The sequence below is a fragment of the Camelus bactrianus genome, chromosome 7 (genome assembly GCF_048773025.1).
Source record: "Camelus bactrianus isolate YW-2024 breed Bactrian camel chromosome 7, ASM4877302v1, whole genome shotgun sequence".
Classification (NCBI taxonomy): Eukaryota; Metazoa; Chordata; class Mammalia; order Artiodactyla; family Camelidae; genus Camelus; species Camelus bactrianus.
The window spans coordinates 29,198,943-29,219,177 of NC_133545.1; the positions used below are offsets into that span (position 1 = coordinate 29,198,943).

General features: G+C 41.4%; 1 protein-coding gene across 10 annotated transcripts in view; it reads right to left on the bottom strand.

Annotated features, from left to right (window-relative positions):
* ST7 (suppression of tumorigenicity 7) overlaps positions 1-20,235 on the bottom strand; it is a 294,367-nt gene that overhangs the window by 69,412 nt on the left and 204,720 nt on the right. For 8 of the 10 annotated variants that reach the window (XM_045511128.2, XM_045511122.2, XM_045511121.2 and 5 more), the window contains 2 exons: positions 11,746-11,838; positions 8,969-9,108 (listed from right to left, as the gene is read on the bottom strand). In XM_045511128.2, coding sequence (XP_045367084.1) covers positions 8,969-9,108; positions 11,746-11,838 — 233 coding nt within the window. Of the gene's footprint in view, positions 1-7,097; positions 8,156-8,968; positions 9,109-11,745; positions 11,839-20,235 lie in introns of those variants that run through there. The other 2 variants (XM_010947625.3, XM_045511125.2) reach the window with 1 other exon arrangement.

A 20,235-nucleotide genomic window follows, 5' to 3' on the forward strand; every position in this document is an offset into this window, starting at 1 on the left:
GGAATGCATAAAACAATCAGATGTAAAATATGATATCAAAAACAGTAATCATGAGGAGAGTACAAATGCAGGGTATTTAAAATGCATTTTGAAATTAAGAGATCAGCAACTTAAAGGAATCAAATATATACACAGGCTGCTATACCAAAACCTCCTGGTAACCACATATCAAAAATATCTCTATCTATAATAGATACACACACAAAAAAGAAAAAGGAATCCAAACATAACACTAAAGATAGTAACCAAATCACAAGAGAACAAAAGAAGAAGAAGAAAAAAAAAGACCTACAAAAACAAATCCAAAGCAATTAACAAAATGGCAATAAGAACATACATAATGATAATTACCTTAAATGTAAATGGACTAAATGCTCCAACCAAAAGACACAGACTGGCTGTGTATGGATACAAAAATAAGACCCATATATTTGCTGCCTACAAGAGACTCACTTCAGATCTAGACATACATACAGACTGAAAGTAAGGGGATGGAAAGTTATTTCATGTAAATGAAAATTTTAAAAAGCCAGAGTAACAATACTTACATCACACAAAGTAGACTTTAAACTAAACACTGTTACAAGATACAAAGAAGGACACTACATAATGATCAAGGGATCAATCCAATAAGAAGATAAAACAATTATAAATATGTATGTACCCAACATAGGAGCACCTCAATATATAAGGCAAACATTAACAGACATAAAGGGAGAAATAGACAGTAACATAATAATAGTGGGGGATTTTAACACTTCACTTACATCAATGGACAGATCATTCAGACAGAAAATCAATAAGGAAACACAGGCCTTAAATGACACATTAGACCAGATGGGCTTAATTGATATTTATAGAGCATTCCATTGGAAAGCAGAAGAATATACATTCTTTTCAAGTGCACATGGAACATTCTCCAGGATAGATCACATGCTGGGCCACAAAGCAAGCCTTGGTAAATTTCAGAAAATTGAAATCATATCACAGATCTTTTCTGACCACAATGCTATGAGACTAGAAGTCAACTACAAGAAAAAAATGAAAAAACACAAACACGTGGAGGTTAAACAATATGCTACTAAACAACCAATGGATATCTGAAGAAATCAATGAAGAAATAAAAAAATACCTAGAGACAAATCCAAATAAAAACACAATGATCCAAAACCTATGGCACACAGCAAAAGCAGTTCTTAGATACAAAATTGATGCACAGAAATCTGTTGCATTTCTATACACTAACAATGAAATAGCAGAAAAGAAATTAAGAAAATAATCCCACTTACTATCAAAAAGAATAAAATATCTAGGAATTAACCTACCTATGAAGGCAAAATATCTGTACCCCAAAAACTATAAGATGCTGGAGAAAGAACCTGAAGATGACACAAACAAATGGAACGATATACTGTCCTTGCATTGGAAGAATCAATATTATTAAAATGGCCATACTACCCAAGGCAATCTACAGATTCAATGCAATCCCTATCAAGTTACCAATGGCATTTTTCACAGAACTGGAACAAAAAATGTTAAAAGTTGTATGGAAACATTGATGACTCAGAATAGCCAAAAAGGAGCTGGAGGAATCATGATTCCTGACTTCAGACTATGATGCAAAGCTACAGTAATCAAAACAGTATGGTACTAGCACAAAAACAGACACATAGATCAATAGAACAGGATAGAAAGCCAAGAAATAAACCCACACACACACTCATGATAAATTAACCTACAACAAAGGAGGCAAGAATATACAATGGAGAAAACATGGTCTCTTCAGTAAATGGCACCGGGAAAACTGGACAGCTACATGTAAAAAAAAAAATGAAATTAGAACATTCTCTAACACTATATACAAAAACAAACACAAGATAGATTAAAGACCTAAATGTAAGACTGGATACTCTAAAACTCCTAGAGGAAACCATAGGCAGAATACTCCTTGACATAATTTGCAGCAATATTTTTTTTATCCATCTCCTACAGGGATGGAAATAAAAGAAAAAATTAACAAATGGGACCTAATTAAACTTAAAAGCTTTTGTACAGCAAAGGAAACCATAAACAAAAAGAAAAGACAAGCTACAGAATGGGTAAAAATATTTGCAAATGATGCAACCAACAAAAAATTAATTTCCAAAATGTACAAGGAGCTCATATAGCTTAATATCAGAAAATCAAGAAACCCAATCAGAACATGGCAGAAGACCTAAATAGATATTTCTCCAAAGAAGACACACAGGTGGCCAATAGGTACATGAAAAGATGCTCAATATTGCTAATTATTAGAGAAATCCAAATCAAAACTACAATAAGGTGTCACCTTACACCAGTCAGAATGGCCATCATTAAAAAGTCTACAAATAATAATGCTGGAGAAGGTATGGAAAAAAAGGAACCTTTCTACACTGTTGGTGGGAATATAAATTGGTCCACCACTATGGTGACAGTATGGAGAATGGTATGAGAGTCACTATATTATCCAGCAATCCCACTCCTGGGCATATGTCTGGAGAAAAGTCCAATTTGAAAAGATAAATGCACCACAATGTTCATAGTGGCATTATTTACAATAATCAAGACATAGAAGCAACCTAAATGTCCAACATCAGATGAATGGATTAAAAAAAGACACACACACACACACAAAGAGAGAGAGAGAGAGGAATACTACTCAGCCATAAAAAAGGAATGAACTAATGCCATTTGCAGCAACATGGATGGACTTAGAGATTATCATATTAAGTAAAGTAAGTCATAGAAAGACAAACATCATTTGATATCATTCATATGTGGAATCTTAAAAAATGATAAAAATGAACTTATTTACAAAACAGAAACAGACTCATAAGCATAGAAAGCAAAATTACGGTTATCAAAGGGGAAAGTTGGGGTGGAGGGAGGGATAAATTTGGAATTTCGGATTAACATATACATACCACTATACATAAAACAGATAAACAACAAGGACCTACTATATAGCACAGGAACTATATTCAGTATCTTGTAATAACCTATAATGGTAAAGAATCTGAAAAAGAACATATATGTATATGTATAACTGAATCACTTTGCTGTACACCTGAAACTAAGACATTGTAAATCAATTGTACTTAGTTTTTTTTTTAAAGAGGAAAAGAAAAAGGTAGCCACATTAGCACCAGAGTGAAGGTAGGGTGGCTCTTTTTTCAAGTAGGTGTTAGAAACACAGCAATTATTGGTAATGTGAAATTATCTTTTGTTGGGTGCACAGTACCACATGGGATGCTCACCCTACAGAATGACTGCCTGCCCTTTTCAGTTTAGAGCCGAATGCAGTTGGAAGGCATCCTGGGAGATACTAGGCCCAGGAATGAGTACTTACTGCCCAAGTGGCCTCTAAAGAGTTTGTAAAATCCTGGTTCTTAAAGGATAATATGGAACAAGTCTACTGATTATATCAGTCCAATGTGACAGCATTGTAGGATACTTATACATTTATTCGTCTGTTTGTAATCAGAGATTGTCAAGGCTCCATAATACACAGCATTTGCCTGTAATACCCAGTTCCATAAAGAGGACCTAGGTGCTGAAGTGGTCTGGATTAACCAGGATCCAGACAGGGGTTGGAAGAGGGGGCCCAGTGGATGACATTGCTGGTGAAGTTATCATATCCTAAAAACCTGACTGGAAACAGATTTATGATCATGAAAGTTGTGAATGAGGTGGGAGGGAACTACTGATACATCAGCATGAGCCAGTGCAGTCAGATGAAAGGCATCACTCCATATCTGTGTTCCAGGTGACTTCATGCACTAAACATGGGACACAAGGAGCCTCAGTTTGGGTAGCAGAATGAATGGAGATGTTGTTACAAAATTGGTCCAAAATAAAGCCCTGTTTTTTTTTTTTTGTTGTTTGCTTTGTTTTGGGCACTGACATGACGTGGATAAAAAGTGTAAAAGTGAGGCCTCTGGAAATTAAGCGGCGAGCCTTACCCAATTTGAAGTCTGTAATCACTCCTCTTTCCACACTACACAGCAAGATGCAGTGGGCCCTGCCTCCCTGGACCACACCTGCACTTCTCAACCAGGTTCCACGAGAGACTTAAGTCCCAATATCTTCAATGTCTGTGATCGTTCACTGCTCTCCCTCACATCTAGAATGTTCTATCCTTGGGAGAACTGAGAAAAGAATCCCTCGAAACTTTTCCTAGAGATACTAATTCTCTCGCAGCCCCCCAGCTGAGACATGCACGCTTTGTCACTAGGCTGCCCTCCTCCTTAGCACCCTTCCCTGCGTCCTCCTCTCCAGCCCTCACACACAAGAAGCAGGAATGCTGTGAGGGGCCTGAAACCGCTAAGCCACTTTCATTTAGTAACCAAAGGTCAGTAGTTTTCATCAGCAGGTATTAAAAAAAAAAAGCTTGGTGGAACATGCTTTGCTTACTTAGGATGCTTATTTATATTTCTTTGCATATTTGAAAATCCATCAACACTTTTCGGCCAGAGACTCAACCAACGCACAGAGAGAAACAGCAATTTCACTTTGCGGACCTGGGAAATTTTATTGCCTGAAAAGTTAAGTCTGAATGAGCAACACCAGGCAACCCTGGAACAGCTCATCTATCTCAATGTCCAAAACTCCTGTCCCGAGGGCAGAGATACACAGTCCAAAACGCACCATAATTCAATCAGTGTCTTGTGGTGAGAAAAAGCAACTGAACTAATAAAAAAGAGAGAGTGACACTTCAATCGCCTGATCCTCCTTTTCCCAAAACACCATTATTTAGAAGAAGGTCATGGCTCCCAACATGCTTCGTTAACATTTGAAACGCCTCTGCTTATCTGAATAAGTTCCAGGTGCCCCACTGCAATCAGACAATTGACATTTCACTGTAATCAATATCAGACTTCAAAGAGGTCAGGGCCTATAAGTGAAGACGAGAGTCAGAAGTCAGGGGGCTGGGTCTCAGGGAAGGAGAGAGACCAGAGGAGTCAAGACAGGGCCCTTCAAACAGAAGGGGTCAGAATGCTGACCTTCCCACATTCTGTGAAGGGCTGGGTTTGGAACGATCACTTATTTATATGAGCAACCTTATCTTGGTAACCAAACATTCTAGGAAGAGCTAGTCCTAAGTCATTGAGGTAGATTAGATTAGGCGGGGACAGCCAGTTGAAGCCTCTCATTTTACTATTTTCCAGTGGCTCACACTTGGCTGTGGGCTTCCTTACTGGCTGCCTATCAACTTGTAAACACACTGGAGAGTTCCCAAGCTGCCTGCAGCCTGGGGGGTGGCAGAGCAATCTCTCTCCATCTACTAAGAGTCATTATCCCAGGGACATTATCTGGGGCGAGGGCTGAGAAAATCATTTTCACAAGCTGCAAATGGTTGCAGACAGCCTATAGGGCGGCCGTGATAACCTGTCGGGGGTCTTCACCAGGGGCCTGATGAAGTGACAAGAGGCAAAATGTGGAGAAGACTCTGGGGGCAGTGGGGGGAGGAGGAGGGAGATGGGACTTGTCTCCTTCAGGCCATCCATCTTCCTTCCCCACAAAATTTCTCCAGACACTGTGGAAACTGCTAAACCTTAATGAAGGGCGAGATGAATGTGACCCTCCAGACAGAGGTTTAAAAGCAAATTTATCTAAACTACATTTGAAAATTATGAGCAGCTGATCAAACTACCACACCTTGGTAGAGTATAAAATACGAGGACCATAAAGACAAATTTGTATTTTATTTAATCATTTGGTCCTTGACTCAAAACCAACGCTTTGGGAACATTAAATGAGGAGAGTGGCCCTGGGTCTAACATCCGTAATGAACACATCTCTATGCTATTCTGGAGGCCATGTAGCCTCACCTAGAGAACATGCAATCGTGTTCTGTGTACTATCTACCCCTCCTCCCAGTCCCCTCCCTGGTTAACACAGTTTCAGGCCATCAGTCACTTCATTCATTATGGTGGCTCTCAGTCCTGGCTGTACACCTGAATCACCTGGGGAGCATCTCAAAACTCAGATGCCCAGACTATACCCCAGACCAATTAAGTCAGAGTCCCCTGGGTTGGGAGGTGGAGGCATCAGTAACTTTTAAGCTCCCTAGATGATTTCGAGGTGCAGCCAGGGTGAAATCATTGGTTCCCAGAAAGCTGTCACCTCAACAGCTCTGACATTGCACCATGCACCTGCAGATGGCTTCTTGAGACCAGTGTTCTCTGAAGGAAATGTGGTCCTCAAGTCCCATCCTTAGAATCTGTGTGTGGTGGGGGGAGAGGGGGTCCTTATTAAAAACACAAATTCCTGGGTGCTAATACTCAAGGGTCTGAAGTTCTGGTGGTGGAGCCAACTGAATTTGGTGCACGCCAGAGGCTGAGAATCACTGTCCTGATTCCAAACTCCCTGTTTAGTGAAGAATACTGGGCCAATGACATACTTTACAAATATGCTTTAAAAAATGTTTATGAGAGGAATATAAAAGGAGGAAATGTAATTGTCTAATGTTGTAAACATATTCTTATTTTAAATTTTACAAAGTTACACTCTAATCTACTCAGACTTTTGGCAACTACTTTTACTCAGAGATAGGCGTGGGAATAGATGTGTACAATGAACACCACAGGCCCATAAACTAGGGACCATCCAAAGAGGCAGCTTGCACAATGCTGGGTTCAGAAATCATATCATGTGCAGAAGACTTAAGGAAACTTAAGATATTCTGCCTGGAGAGAAGAGGAGGTAGTAAGTTAGAGGTTAGCGGTTAGAGGTGGCCACGAATGTATTAGCTTTCTCAAGAATTTGCAGGAGGAAGTAGAGTTGTTTACTATAGTTTCGAAGAATAGACTAGGTATGCAAGTGGAAATGAAAGGAAGGCAGATCTCATCAGTATAAAGCAGAGTTCTAAGTGATGAAGTGGGCTTCCACGTCGAACAGGCGAGAGCCCCGTCACTAAAGGCGTTCAAGATGAGTCCAGGTGACCTCCATCAAATGACTGTCGAAGGTGATTTAAGGTCCCTTTCAACTCTGCATCTATGATTGTATATAAAAGAGAAGAAATGCTAAGCTGCATCTGATTTTTACATTGATTCTCTCTGCAGAAACCACTACCATTTATTTATTTAATAATCATTTATTGAAAACCTACTATATGCAAGGCACTGTGCAAAGCCTTGGGGATACAGAGATGAGGAAGACACAGTCCTGCTCGCGAGGAGCTCACATTCTAACAGGGTGTCAGGCAAGTTTTTAACAATTATAAAACAGTACAATAAATGTGATGATATAGGTATTCATAGAATACTGTGGATCAGAGGGGAGAGACACCTAACTCAGCTTAGGAGAAACCTAGAAAGAAAGATGAGTATAGAAGAATGAAGAGGTGTTAGTAGACTGGACAAGTGCTGGTGGTAATGGGGAAGGGCATCCCATGCAGAGCAAACAGCACACGCAAAGGCACTGAGGTGTATAAGAACCTGGTGCATCTGGGAACAGCGAGTAATTCAGTGTGGCCCAAGAACAGAGCCGGGAGAGAGATGAGGCTGAAGAGGCAAGCAAGGGCCAGACCATAAAGGGCCTTGTATGCCATGCTGAAGATCTAAGACTTTATCCTGAAGTTGGTGGGAAACCACTGGAGAAATTCAAGCGGGGAAGTGACATGCTCAGACATGCAATTTAGAAAGATCATTCTTACATCAGAATGAAAGAAGTACTGGTAGAGGATAAGACTGGAAGCAAGGAGACTGGTTAAGACTCCTGCAGGTGTCCAAGCAAGAAACCCCAAAGATCTAAACTAAGAGAGAGCTGTGGGGTGAGAAGGAAGGGAAGAAGGGGTGAATTGCATTTGCTGAAAGCCCAGTGGCTCAGAACGTTAGATCCAACGGACTGTGGAAGCCGAAACAGACGGATGTAAGGAGTGAGAGAGGGAAGAGTCTGGGAAGGCTGCCGAGTTTCTGGCTTGAGTAACTGGGTGGATGTCAGTGCCACTGGTGGAGGTCAGGAATACAGGAGGAGGAGCAGTTTTGGTGGTGGGGGAAGAAGGGTGATGAGTTCAGTTTTGGAAATGTTGAGATTGAGGTGCCGGTGGGATTTCCAGTTCATCTTCAACACGCATGAAAATACTCTTGCAATTCCAGTCCCTGAACTCTGCCGAGCAGAAAATGTCAATCATCTGGAAAGGGATTAAATCAACCCAGCCAAGTTAGAAATCATCCTTTCTGACTCCTCGCCTTGATTTCAGAATGGAGTTCCAGGGAATCAACTGATACTCTTTTCCTTATTCCATCTGTTTGAAATTCAGCTGTTGCAAAATCAGTAAACTTACTCCCATTGCATGTACAGGTTGACATGGTCAATTTTCAACAAGGAAACAATGGTTCTGGGCTGTCAATGCAGTTGGCTTTTCTTAATAAAGCTCCTCTCCATAGCCCTCTTTAAACACTCTTGATGGATTTCCATATTTCTAAATATCATGCCTGTATCGTCCTTAATACTATCTCCTTTACACTCTCTCAGTTCATTCCTCAAACAAGCCACTTGATTTGTAGACATTGAAACTTTTAAAATTTAAATAATCTTTGAAAATGTAAATTCCATCCCCCTTGAAGGAAAGACCTACAATATCTACAGATTAGAAACAATGTCATCCAATTTACACAAAACTGAGGAATCTCCCACATATTTTTCATTTGCTAGGATCCCCCTCATTATTTATTTAATCCTTTTAGACCACATGCATTTTGGGGGAACTGCTGAGAAGTTTCTGAGTGTGAAAGGAGGCAAGGCATGCATTAACAAACCACCTACACTTTCTCGTTTTGACCCTCAACCCGTGATTCCACTGATAATAATGAAAATTAAACAGTGAGCAAAAGATCAACACAAGCACATCCATGTCTCCACGACACTCCTCCGTTTCTCTCACGCTGCCTCCCTGGCCTTTCCCTGCCCCTTCCGTGAGGCCTCCCTCTTGGCAAATACTCACAGCTTTTGCGAAGACCCCCATAAGTTCTGGGAACTGATGTGTCAGGAGGGCCAGCATGGCTGTGAAGGAGCACAGTCCAGCAGTGAAGAGAATAAAGAAGGGAAGCTCCTTTTTTGGGTAAACTGAGACTTCATGGAAAGCTGTGGAGATGAGCAAACAGGAAGTGTTAGGGCCAGAGTAAAATGCATTTCTTTGGGGGGACTGACTCCTCAGAGCTTTGGCTGAAGCTTACTGGAAATGAAAAAGGTGGGGCACTTGAACCAGCAAGAGCCAACACCTGAGCCGGATTTGGGTGGCCTGTCCGGACTGCAGCACTCCACCTAGGGGCACGACAGGGCTAATTCGGGGGTGTCACACATTCACGGACAGGGACAGTAACACTACTTATGCCTAATATATAGTATTCCTTTCTCGAAAGCAAACACAAACAAAACAGAACTTTATTCAAATTAAAAAACATGTTCCCAGTATAAGACTCAGAAAATCCAACGTCAAGGATACTGAAATAAAAATATCCCCTCTCTAGATTTTCACCTTCCTGTAATCTTTAAATCATTGTGCTAGGGTGATATTAGTTTATATTGTACTTTTTTCCTGGTGCAGCCTACTATGTCAGTGGAGGTGCCACCGTGATGAGAGAGACATTCAGCAAGGACCTCATAACCCGGTCCGTTCAATCTGCAAGCGCTGGGGACCAAGGCTGTGAGGGTCACCTGGCTCAACTGTGAGAGACACGTGATGATAAATACACTTCCATCTATCTGTTGTGGGAGCTCCTTAGAGTGCCTTTCACAACTTATAAATTTCAAGCATTGGGTTTGGGGAAAACAAAAGCCGGAGTACGAGCTTCTGTGCTTCCTGCTCGCTGTGGGGCGGCCTGAGACCTGGGCTGGTGGTGGTGCTGACCTGGGGAGGCAGGGACTGGCCTGCACAGAGAGAAAAGCACCGAGAGCTGGGTCTGGAGCAGGGGAGCCTGTGGCTGTGCGTGGGCAACACTGCTGCTCAGACCAGAAGGACCCAAGGGAATCTTCCTCAGGGAATCCAAGGTCCCCAGGCCTTTCCTCACCCTTTCAGCTCTTGTTACTTGGAGCCATAGGCAGTCATGCACTCTGCTGAAATGGAGGGTGTAGGGGGCCAGGGAGGGACAAAGCACAGACGAGTATGGGCACCTGAATCCAGGGACGTCAACCTGCTAGGATTCAACACGGGAGGACACGTGCTCAGGGCCCAGCATGGACACTAGACCACTCATGTGCAGAGTGCAGGGAACATGGAAAACCACCCACCTCTTCCCACCCTCACCCTCAACACCCAGCGATTTTGAGGGGGATCAGACTTGAACTACTGCATGCAGTTAAATGAAGGTGAGCCACAATCCCAGGCCTGTAAAGATGACTCCTATGTGGTTTCTTTTAAGAGCTAAAATCTTGTTCTAATAGTGACTCCATCCCTGTGGAAACCTGATTGGACTCAATTAAAACGTTTTTAAAAGAGTGTACTTTTCAGAAAACTGCCTTTCTCCACAAATCAGAACCTTTAACAAGGCTCTCCCTGTAGGCGGAGTCAAAAGGTAAAGTACGGGCCCGCCCCCGGGATTTCCAAAATCAAATTCACCGCAGAATGAGGCACTAGACTCTTCGCGATAAACTCAGATGCTGAGGAACAACACGTCACCGAGGTCTCCCAGTTCCCGAGGTAACACGCCCCGCCGTGGGTCTGGCCCAAAGAAACGAGAGAGCTATCTCCTGCGACAGCCACCTGGGACAAGTTCGTTCTGCACCCGGACCCCACCACGTTGGAGATTTATGACTGGCTCAAAAATGTGGGTGCTGGACAATTTACCGGCACCCAGCACCAAAGTCACACGAGCCCTCCTGGCAAAGTATTTAAATATGTTACAGCTATGAGACATGACGTAGCTGAGGCTGGTGCAAGGTGGGGGTGGCAGGAGAGAGGACGGGGAAGGGAAAATAGCCAGAACTTGCAGCTTATTATCTGAGGGAGAAAAATATGTCCTAAGTCAGGGCCACATGAAGAGCCTGGAAGTGATCCTTGTACACAGGATGATTTGATAATAACGATTCAGCTGGAATTGTTACAACAATGTTGTATTAAAGTAAACCAAATCACACTTTCTGCACGTGGTATGGGCCCTCAGGCTGCTCGCCTGTAAGGCCCTTGAGGGCAGGCTTTGCCCTCTGTGTGCTGTATACAGTGCTGATAGCACTGTACCCCAGCTCACTGCGTGCCCTCTGGGAGAGGCTCACGGGAAATCCCGGCGGCCAAGAGCATTGTCACCACAGAGAGCACACCCACCCTGCCCCATAACTCCGCCCCTGCAACGATGCTAGTGTCCCGTCCGTGACTCATCTGCACTCCCTCTGAAGTCAGTGCCTTCCCTTCAGACTCTAGCCTGTGCAGACTGCATCTGACCAGGGCAGAGCCCAGGCGGACCCTGCACGGTCAATCAGCCCAGCTGGGAGCATCTGCCCCAAACTAGGAGTCTCTCTGCCCAGACCAACCAGCTCATGATGCCTCTTCACCTGAATTTCAGTCTTTCCCTTTGATAAATCTCGAGAGACATGGAGGAGGAAGGAACCAAACCTACAGACATAACTCACTTTAATGCATATGCTATCAAATGAGGACAGGGTTTGGGAGAAGAGTACTAAGAGACAAGGAATATTGTAAACTCTGATCACTCCCACCTCTTCCCATCCCCCTTCAGGCGCACCGCCCTCATTGGCCCAAGAGAGAAACATGGAGGGCAGACTTACATGGAAGCAGCTCACGGTCTGCTGTTTCCGTGCAGACTGGGTAAGGGTAAAATAGATGCCCCTTTTCCAAGGGATAAGGGATCATCCGAAAAGCTGAAAAGGAGGAACAACATGTTAGAGAGTCAGTATCGGTCTCATAACTTCTCAACTTCAAAAAGGGACTTTGGAGCATTTTTATAATGGTGAACACTTCTACAAACAACTCCCAGAAAGGATGCAAGACTTACCCAAACTCTGAGTCATGGGCCAGATAAACTGTCAGAGATGTATTATGATGTATGACTCACACATGAACCTCACGCTATATATTCTGGACAAACCTCACAAAACTGGGTGGGGACGGGGGTGCAGAGGAGTCGGGAAAGCCATCAATTTCAATGCCCAGGGTTTCCTCATCTACAAAATATTACTAAAATGTCATAAGCACTAATTCAATATAGCTCAACTGATGGTAATAACGCAAGCCTGGATTGAAATGCTTCCCCAAGAAGCAAATGTGGGCTGACTTGCTGGAGCGTGTTACAGATGCACAAATATGAAAGGCATTCTACCACGTCTATTTAAAAAATATGTCCAGGTGGATGAGAATTCCAACCAAGAGGGATAAAAACAAAAATCTAAAAATGCATGACTTGGGAGGTAGTTCTAAACTTTATGAAACTTTTAAATCTTCAATATCATGTGGGGAAAAAAGTGGATCTGGAGAGATTGATTATCTGTACTTTGATGATGTCAGGCCACCTAAATTCTGCTTTTGTGGCATCAGATAACATTAGGTCTCACACTGAATTATGGCTTTCCAATCAATCCATCCCTTCCCATTAGCACGTGTGTTACTCTCCCTGTTACAATGTCATCAGCATGTTAGTCTCACTGTTCCTATGAACAGTACTCAAGGAGGTAATTTTTCTTCAACAGATGTCCAGTAACTACAGCATGCTGTAGATATAAAATATAAAAACTACACCCTACACTGGGAATGTCGGATTACGATCCTTGCCTTCACGTATGTTAAAGAGCGGTGGCGGCAGCCCAGCAATCTTTTTGGTCCTAAATGCGATGTTTCAAGGGCTCGTAGCTACATCCTCAGCTGTGTAATTACCTAAGCCTTCTCAAAACGCTGTCAGTGTACATATTTATCTTTTGCATACTTATTTCAAACAGGAATCAAAAACAAAGAATGTTCTCCCTCACGAGAAATGACAAGGTTCCATTGTAACCAGCATCAGTGCACATATGGTATTTATTCTGGTGTCTGAATATTATTTAAAAGTAAAAACATTATGTATGTGATTCCAGCATTTGGAATGCAGTCAATCTACACCACAGTGGTATCACTCTGAGGTTACAGCACATTGCCACGGAGAATATAAATCACTATAAACGTGGGATTAGAGCAGAGCCAGTCTGCTGGCAGTTGGCTGAGGTAAAAATGTTATCAATTTTCCTCTCATAACAGAAACCTCTTAAACAGAGATTAAAACATTAAAAACACTCCAGACTTTAACTCTTCTCAAAATGAAAGGCTCACCCTAGTTTAATCAGACCTCTCCGTTCATGCAAACCAAGATGACTTTTGCCCATTACAACGAGCAAGAGAGGAGATCTCTGCTCAGGTTGTTAACACACAAAGATCACTCAAAAGAACCAGTATCTCTCCCAGCAGAACTAGGATTGGAGGAGAAGGGAAAAAAATTACAAAAACAAAAAACAAAAAACAAAAACAAAACCCCACTTAGTGCTTCTATAGGATATACTAAACTCTTTTCTGGGAAGCAGTGCATTTAAATTTAAACTGCAATATGGCAGGATTTTAATACCATTTCCCATAAATGATGGCTGCTATGAAAGCATCCCAAAAATGTAGAAAAACCTATGTGGAAGTTTTTTTGTTTTGTTTTTTTTAAAATCCAGATTCTCCATGTGCAACAGGGCTGCTGTAGTTAAGAATCTGTTCAGGTTCGTACGATAGAAATAAACCCTCAGTTTTCAAAGGAGCTACAAATCTGAATGCAAAATTTTATTCAAAATTGAAGTCAGTTTGCACTTCAGGGAGCAATTTTTTAAATGAAATATAGGAGTGCAAATTCTTGAGAGTGTTCAACCATAGAAATCAAATGGTTGGTTAGTGTCTTTTCAGTCAGATGCCAAATGTTTTTCACTCCAGTAATTGGCATGCATACAGAATTTTGCGCATCAAGTTCATCTTTTCCTTTTCTAATGTGGTCTTTTAGGAGAAGGTGAAGACACTGATTACACACAATTTCAGAAACAATACACATACAAACACATACACACTTCCTGCACTGTCCTCTCCCCCAGCCCCCGTGATTGTAAATACGCTTATGTGCTCTTAAAATGTCTCTCTTTCTCATGTCAGTTGTCATTTACATCGAGTTCATAAAATAATATTAAGGCTTTTGGCTTCACTAAACAAAAGCAAACACAATTTCTGTTTGCAATTCTATCCTTTACCCGCCCTGCTGTGCGGGGTCCAGCAGCGTGTGAATAAGGGTGGAGGTCTGGGGAGAGTGGGAAGTGGCACTGCCCTGGCCTCACCAGCCTAGCCTCCCACCTCCTGCCTCTTCCACTGCAAAGACATGCAACTGCTCCCCAAGGACCTCATGGCTTTAGACGAACGTTCAGAACTTTCACAAGTGCAAATAATAACACACTGATTTAGCAGGCCAAGAAAGAATGGAAAAAATGTCACTTGATTTATTTTATGAAATTGATCTACTTCACGAGTGACTAGAAACCGCCTAAAAATCTTCGTCCGAAAAAACATACATTTCAGAGGAATTCAAATTGTACACATATATATTTTTTGTTTTGCTAAAAACAAAACAAAACAAAAAAAGCTGGGCCACTCAGTTAATACACAGAACACAAATGGCAGTTTTAAAAATTGAAGTGTAGTTTATTTACAGTGTTATGTTAGTTTCAGGTGTACAGCAAAGGGATGCAGTCACAAATCTATCTACTCTTTTTTAGACTCTTTCCCATTATAGTTTATTACAAGATGTTGAATATAGTTCCCTGTGTTGTACAGTAGGTCCTTGTTGTTCATATGTTCTATATATAGTAGTGTATATGTTAATCCAAACTCCTAATTTATCCCTCCTCCCCCTTGCCCCTTTAGTAACTCTAAGCTGTTTTCTATGTCTGTGAGTCTGTTTCTACACGGATGGCATTTTTGTATGTTCCTTTTGTGACGTCCTCTAAGCCCCAACCCCATCAGCGCTGTGCCCATCAGAGACTCTACCATTACTGGAGAAAAAGTTAACAGAACCGAAGGATGGATACGTGAACAATTCAATTCCTGATTTTCCCAATGATTCCTAGTGACCTCTCATCCTATCCACAGTACAGACAAGGATAGAAGGTAATGTTTGTTATTTTGTTTGTCTTGTTGTCTTTTCAAAGAAGATCTCTGAGAACTATATATAGATTGCTTGTGACAACAAGAACTGAGTTTGAATCCCTCATGCAGCAGGGATAGAAAGGTGTCGCTGCACTGATGGAGTAGACAGTCTGGGGCGGGAAACAGCTGATCCAGTAATCGTGAAAGCAAGAGTGAAAGTTGCCCCCACAATAGCACGTACCTAATGGGGGAGTGGCGGAGGTGACAGCTGAGGAAGGGTCAAACCTGACCTAGCTAACAACTGTATGACTTTGGGTGGGTCATTAATCTGTGTCCAGTCTCTTTGTCCATAAAAATGAGAATACCAAGGACCTCAAGAGGCTGTTAAAGGGACTGAGGGTGACAGCAGAGGTCACCATGTCTAAACACAGTGTCTGACTGCTCAGTGGAAGTTAGTTTTCTCTTTACTTTTGCTTCCCACTAACCCAAACTTCCTCCTTTCTCCATCAAGTCATGCCTTAGCTCATAACTAAAGATGCTGCTTGTCTGCAAATAATTCGAAGTGCAAATGATAAAACAGAAAATTATCATTAAAATACAAATTTTACTGTTACCGCTTTTGACTGCAATGCAGGCCACCAGCCATAAAGGCTCTTTGTCTTCTGTGAGGCTTTGGGCACAACAATAAAGAGAACTCAAAAAGTCAAAAGCCTGGGTTCTTATGCACATTCTTTCAATTTCCAGTTACATGGCCTTGGGAAAACCACCTTCCTTTGGTTAGACTACATGAAGTTCCATTCTGATGCTGAAGAATGCCAGAGTTTCAGAGCAGATTCACTAGCTTGTCAGTGACCCTCAACACTCCAACACTCTGTTCCCACTTCCAAGAGAGCACTGCTTGTGTCCACACTATATACTGTACATATCTGTGTCTGTATATGTGAGTATACAGATATCTGTGTACACACACACACACACATACACATTGGTATTTCTCTCAAAACATGTCTGAGTCTTACTCATCTTGTTATTCCCCCAAAGAATGCTGGCACAAAGGAGGGACTCAATAAATGTTCATTGAATAAAGGAAGGAATCAATTAATATACAGTTGGGAAGAGACAGAATTTTCCTTTAAAAACACCAGTGGATCCAAATTATGGTCAGTTACTCAAAACTGAGTAACAGAAAGGAGCAAGCTGGTTCTATTGGGCAGGACGTGGGGACTGGGGATTAGTGGGAGTTGGCTCTGGCCAGGGATGTTAGCTGATCATTGCCTTCTCCCAAATTATAAAATTTAGCCCTAGATCCATGGGGTGAGGGGTAGGAGAATCTCTCTTTAGCAGTCCCAAAGGTGCCAGGCTTTTGGAAGAAAGGTTCGGTTAGAGGAAATGCCCTAAGAACCACATCTTACAGCAAGCAGCATTCACCATCAGGTTCAAAGAGAATAAAGGAGAATCAGAGTCTCATCCTCTGCTTCAACAATGGACCATTTTCTCCTCTCAAAGGGAATACTCTGCCTTCATCCACCTAAAAACCACCACCTTCAAATCTTATACATTATTTAGTGAATTCTTTGAGAAAAAAAAATCTCCAAAAAGAAAATAATCTTCCTTGATCAAGTGGAAAAAATGGAAACAAAGAAAAGCTAAGTGATTTACCCCATGGCAATCCAGTCTCCTGATATATAGGACTTGAAAATTCAATCTTAAAGTTCACAGTTGCGGTCAGCAGACTACCCTGCTTTAGAAAAAATAAATACAGCAAAAACATAGCCTTGAAAAGATCAACATAGGAAGAAGATATGGCCACATCAGTATTTAACACAGGTAAAACAGAAGATGTGCCATTTAAAATAGGGCCCCATAAGGCACAATACCATTGTAAATAAGACACAGTTCAATCGAGAGCCCTCATTCATATACGTTTTTATATTCAACTCATGCTTACAGTCATGTGTGTGCACGTATGTGAGGATAACCAGAACCTACAGTGTTTAAAATAAGTATAATTCAGATAAGGTGGCAGCTGTGTAATAAACTAAGAAACATATTTTTAAATCTTGTAAATTAAAACTTATCCCCTTTCTTGATTATCTTGACTTTGAGGAACATATTGTGTAATTTCAGGGACTGGGACAGTGATGAATCAAACATTTTACAAACCTTTGAAATACTGATGTATTTGTGGTTGAGGACTCAGCATTTTTTTTTAAACCACCATATGTTTCAAACCCAAACAATCTCTGCCATGCATCAGCTGGACTTTGGGGTTTTATCAAAAATGTGTTATTTCAGCCTGACTGGTGGGAAACTCACTTAATTCAACTGGATGACTAATGCTCCAACATAATAAACTCATTAAAAATCAAGAAAGATATACCTCCATCCCCACCCCTAACCAATACTTGATAGAAGTAAGGATTTTTTTTTTTAATTTCTAAAAGATAAACTGACTTTAAAAAAAGAATACTCACTTTTAACATGGAAACTGGTGAAATTAGGGGCTGTTAACGTCCTCCGTGAATTCTCTTTCTAATGAAAAGGGGAAATTGGAAGGGAGTTGGGAAATGGCCTAAATATCAGAATGAATTAAAAAATGATTTAAAGGAGAAAGCTAAGACTTTGAGGCTGGAGATGTCAAAAGGCGCCACCCAGTGGTGCACTGGAGGAAGTGCAGCATCCTGTATTCGGGCACAGGCTGTCTAGGGGAGGCCAGCTGACCTCAGACAGGGACAGGGATCATGTAGCTGCCCTTGGGACAACTGCCCTGGAGCCCACCGACCAGAGGTGGGGTGATGGCATTCAATATCGCTTCACAGTTTTCAAAAACTGGGTAAATAAATACCACTGCAGGCACCTGAGTCAGAATTCTAATCCTAGCCCTCCAATTTAAAATCCAGAGCTCTAAGGCCCTTTTAACCTAGAATGGACACAGATCTAGAAGTCATGTCAACCTACTGCATGCAATTGTCTGAAGTTGGAGTGATAGTTCTTTCTTCTAACTTGCATGACAGATTTACAGCTTTGGTTTTTTAAAAAGGACCAAAACTCTTTGTAATGAAAGATTACTTTTCTAAACACAGGCATACACACGTATACATACATACTATTTATGCTTGTAGAAAATATATATGCTTGTTGTAGAAAATTTGAAAAATACAAATATGAAAGAAAAAGAAATCACTTAAAATCTACTTAAAGATGTATTTATTTCCAGTCTCCTTTGTTTATATATAGAATTCATTTTTCAAATAAATTTGGGCTCATTCTATGTTTAAAATATTTAGGTCAATATTTAACAACAAAAATATAATTTTACATAAAATGGTTAACTCTCTAAACACTAGAAAGGGCATAGATATATCCCAGCCAGTACTGATGTAAACGGAGGGCTCTAAGCAAGTGTTTCAGAGATGCCTGATCCTCTTATCCTTAATCCATTCAGGAAAGGCCTAAATCTCTGGTTTTACAGAAAAGAACAGTGAAGAAAGAGTAAACTTAGGTTTACATCCTGGCTCTACCAATAGTGCCTGCAGGACATGCAACAAGTTACTCATCTAATGAATCCGTTCCTCTTTTGAACAACTAAGATTGCTGCCTCTGTCCTGCCTAACTCAGAACGTTATCAGGAGTACACGAAATGAAGGAAATGCAAGACCTCTGAGAATTACCCTGTTATACAAACACTCGTCAAGGTTCTTGGGATCCGGCAAGGTGGCTGGTAAGCACGGCTCTGAAATTGAATGGTGTGGCTCTGTTTCTGAAAACTGAACAGCAGTGTAACTTCCTGGATTGGTTCCTAATTATCTATAAGGATCAAATAGAGAATTTCCCTCTTCTATAGGCCCCTGACTGCCTTGCCACACTGCTTTATGTCTAAAACCCCACCTCTTCTTTATTCTAATAAAGCATTCCGCCCATCTGACTGGCGGTAACTACATTCCCCCAGCAGCACTACGCTGCTTGATCTGGGGTCTCACTACGTTACTTCACATTTCTCACAATCTCATTGTCCTTACCAGCTGTTCCAGAGCATCTCTGTTACCTGATTAAATGGATAACTAATTTCCAAACAGAATTTCCAGTTATTCCTCGTGGGATTTTTTTTTATGGTTACGCCATTCCTCACACCACGTCTCTACCACCTCCTGGCCCACCCCTCTTTTGATCCTTTCTAGAGGACTGGTAACTTTCTTGTCAATTAGAGCCAGTCAATAAACTACTATTATTATGTCTCCAAAATACCAATCTATAAATATGTTTTTATTTGCTAAGCCAATTTGACCATTTAATTTTACCACAGCTAACACTAGGTGTGCCCTCTCATATTCAGTCTTGCTGGGTTTTTTTTGTCTTTTTCTCATATTTAAATAAAAATTCCTTTTGTCTCGTCTGGATAGAACACCTCTGGCCCAAGCCAGAGAGGACTGTACATGTGTCTACACACGCCCTGAGCAGAGTGTGCTGTCTTAACATATCCAAAACCAGGACCAGGACACCTGGAGTCCGTTATTACACTTAGAGAGTCGAGGTGGAAACATCGATCAAGTCAATGTCCCTCAAGTTATAAACAGTAAATTATTTAACAAGACCCACTATCAATTCTCTAAAGAAATATTTCCAGGACAACCAAACAAAAAACTTTCAATCGACTTGAGTCCCATCTCTGTCAAGTTACTTTTACCCCATCCCACTTGGCTGCCCCCGCCTCCCTTCCTGCACTAGTTTGGATTCCTGCTGGGTTAGGGGAGGGCAGGAAAAGGGAAGAGCAGAGATTAGCAAAATGAACATAGAAGGAACAAGATAAACAGTCAAAGGGATTAAAAAGACGTTTGTTTGTGAGGCTGAGCAGAGTAGGAGTGAACTAAGAAAAAATTATCAGAAGACTCTAATATTTGCTTTCCCCACGAGAGGGGAAAACCCCCATGCTACATGTTGCACTTGTTTTGCTTAAATTAATGATAAGTGTCAACACACATGTTGTCCGATAATCCAGTGTTGAGCTTTTTTTCTTAATTTACATTCTCCCAAACAGCCCTATCACTAAGCACTTCTTCGTACAGTGTCCTTGCCTATAACACTGCCCTAGTTCTTCAGAACTTGGTTCAAATCTCACATGACCCATA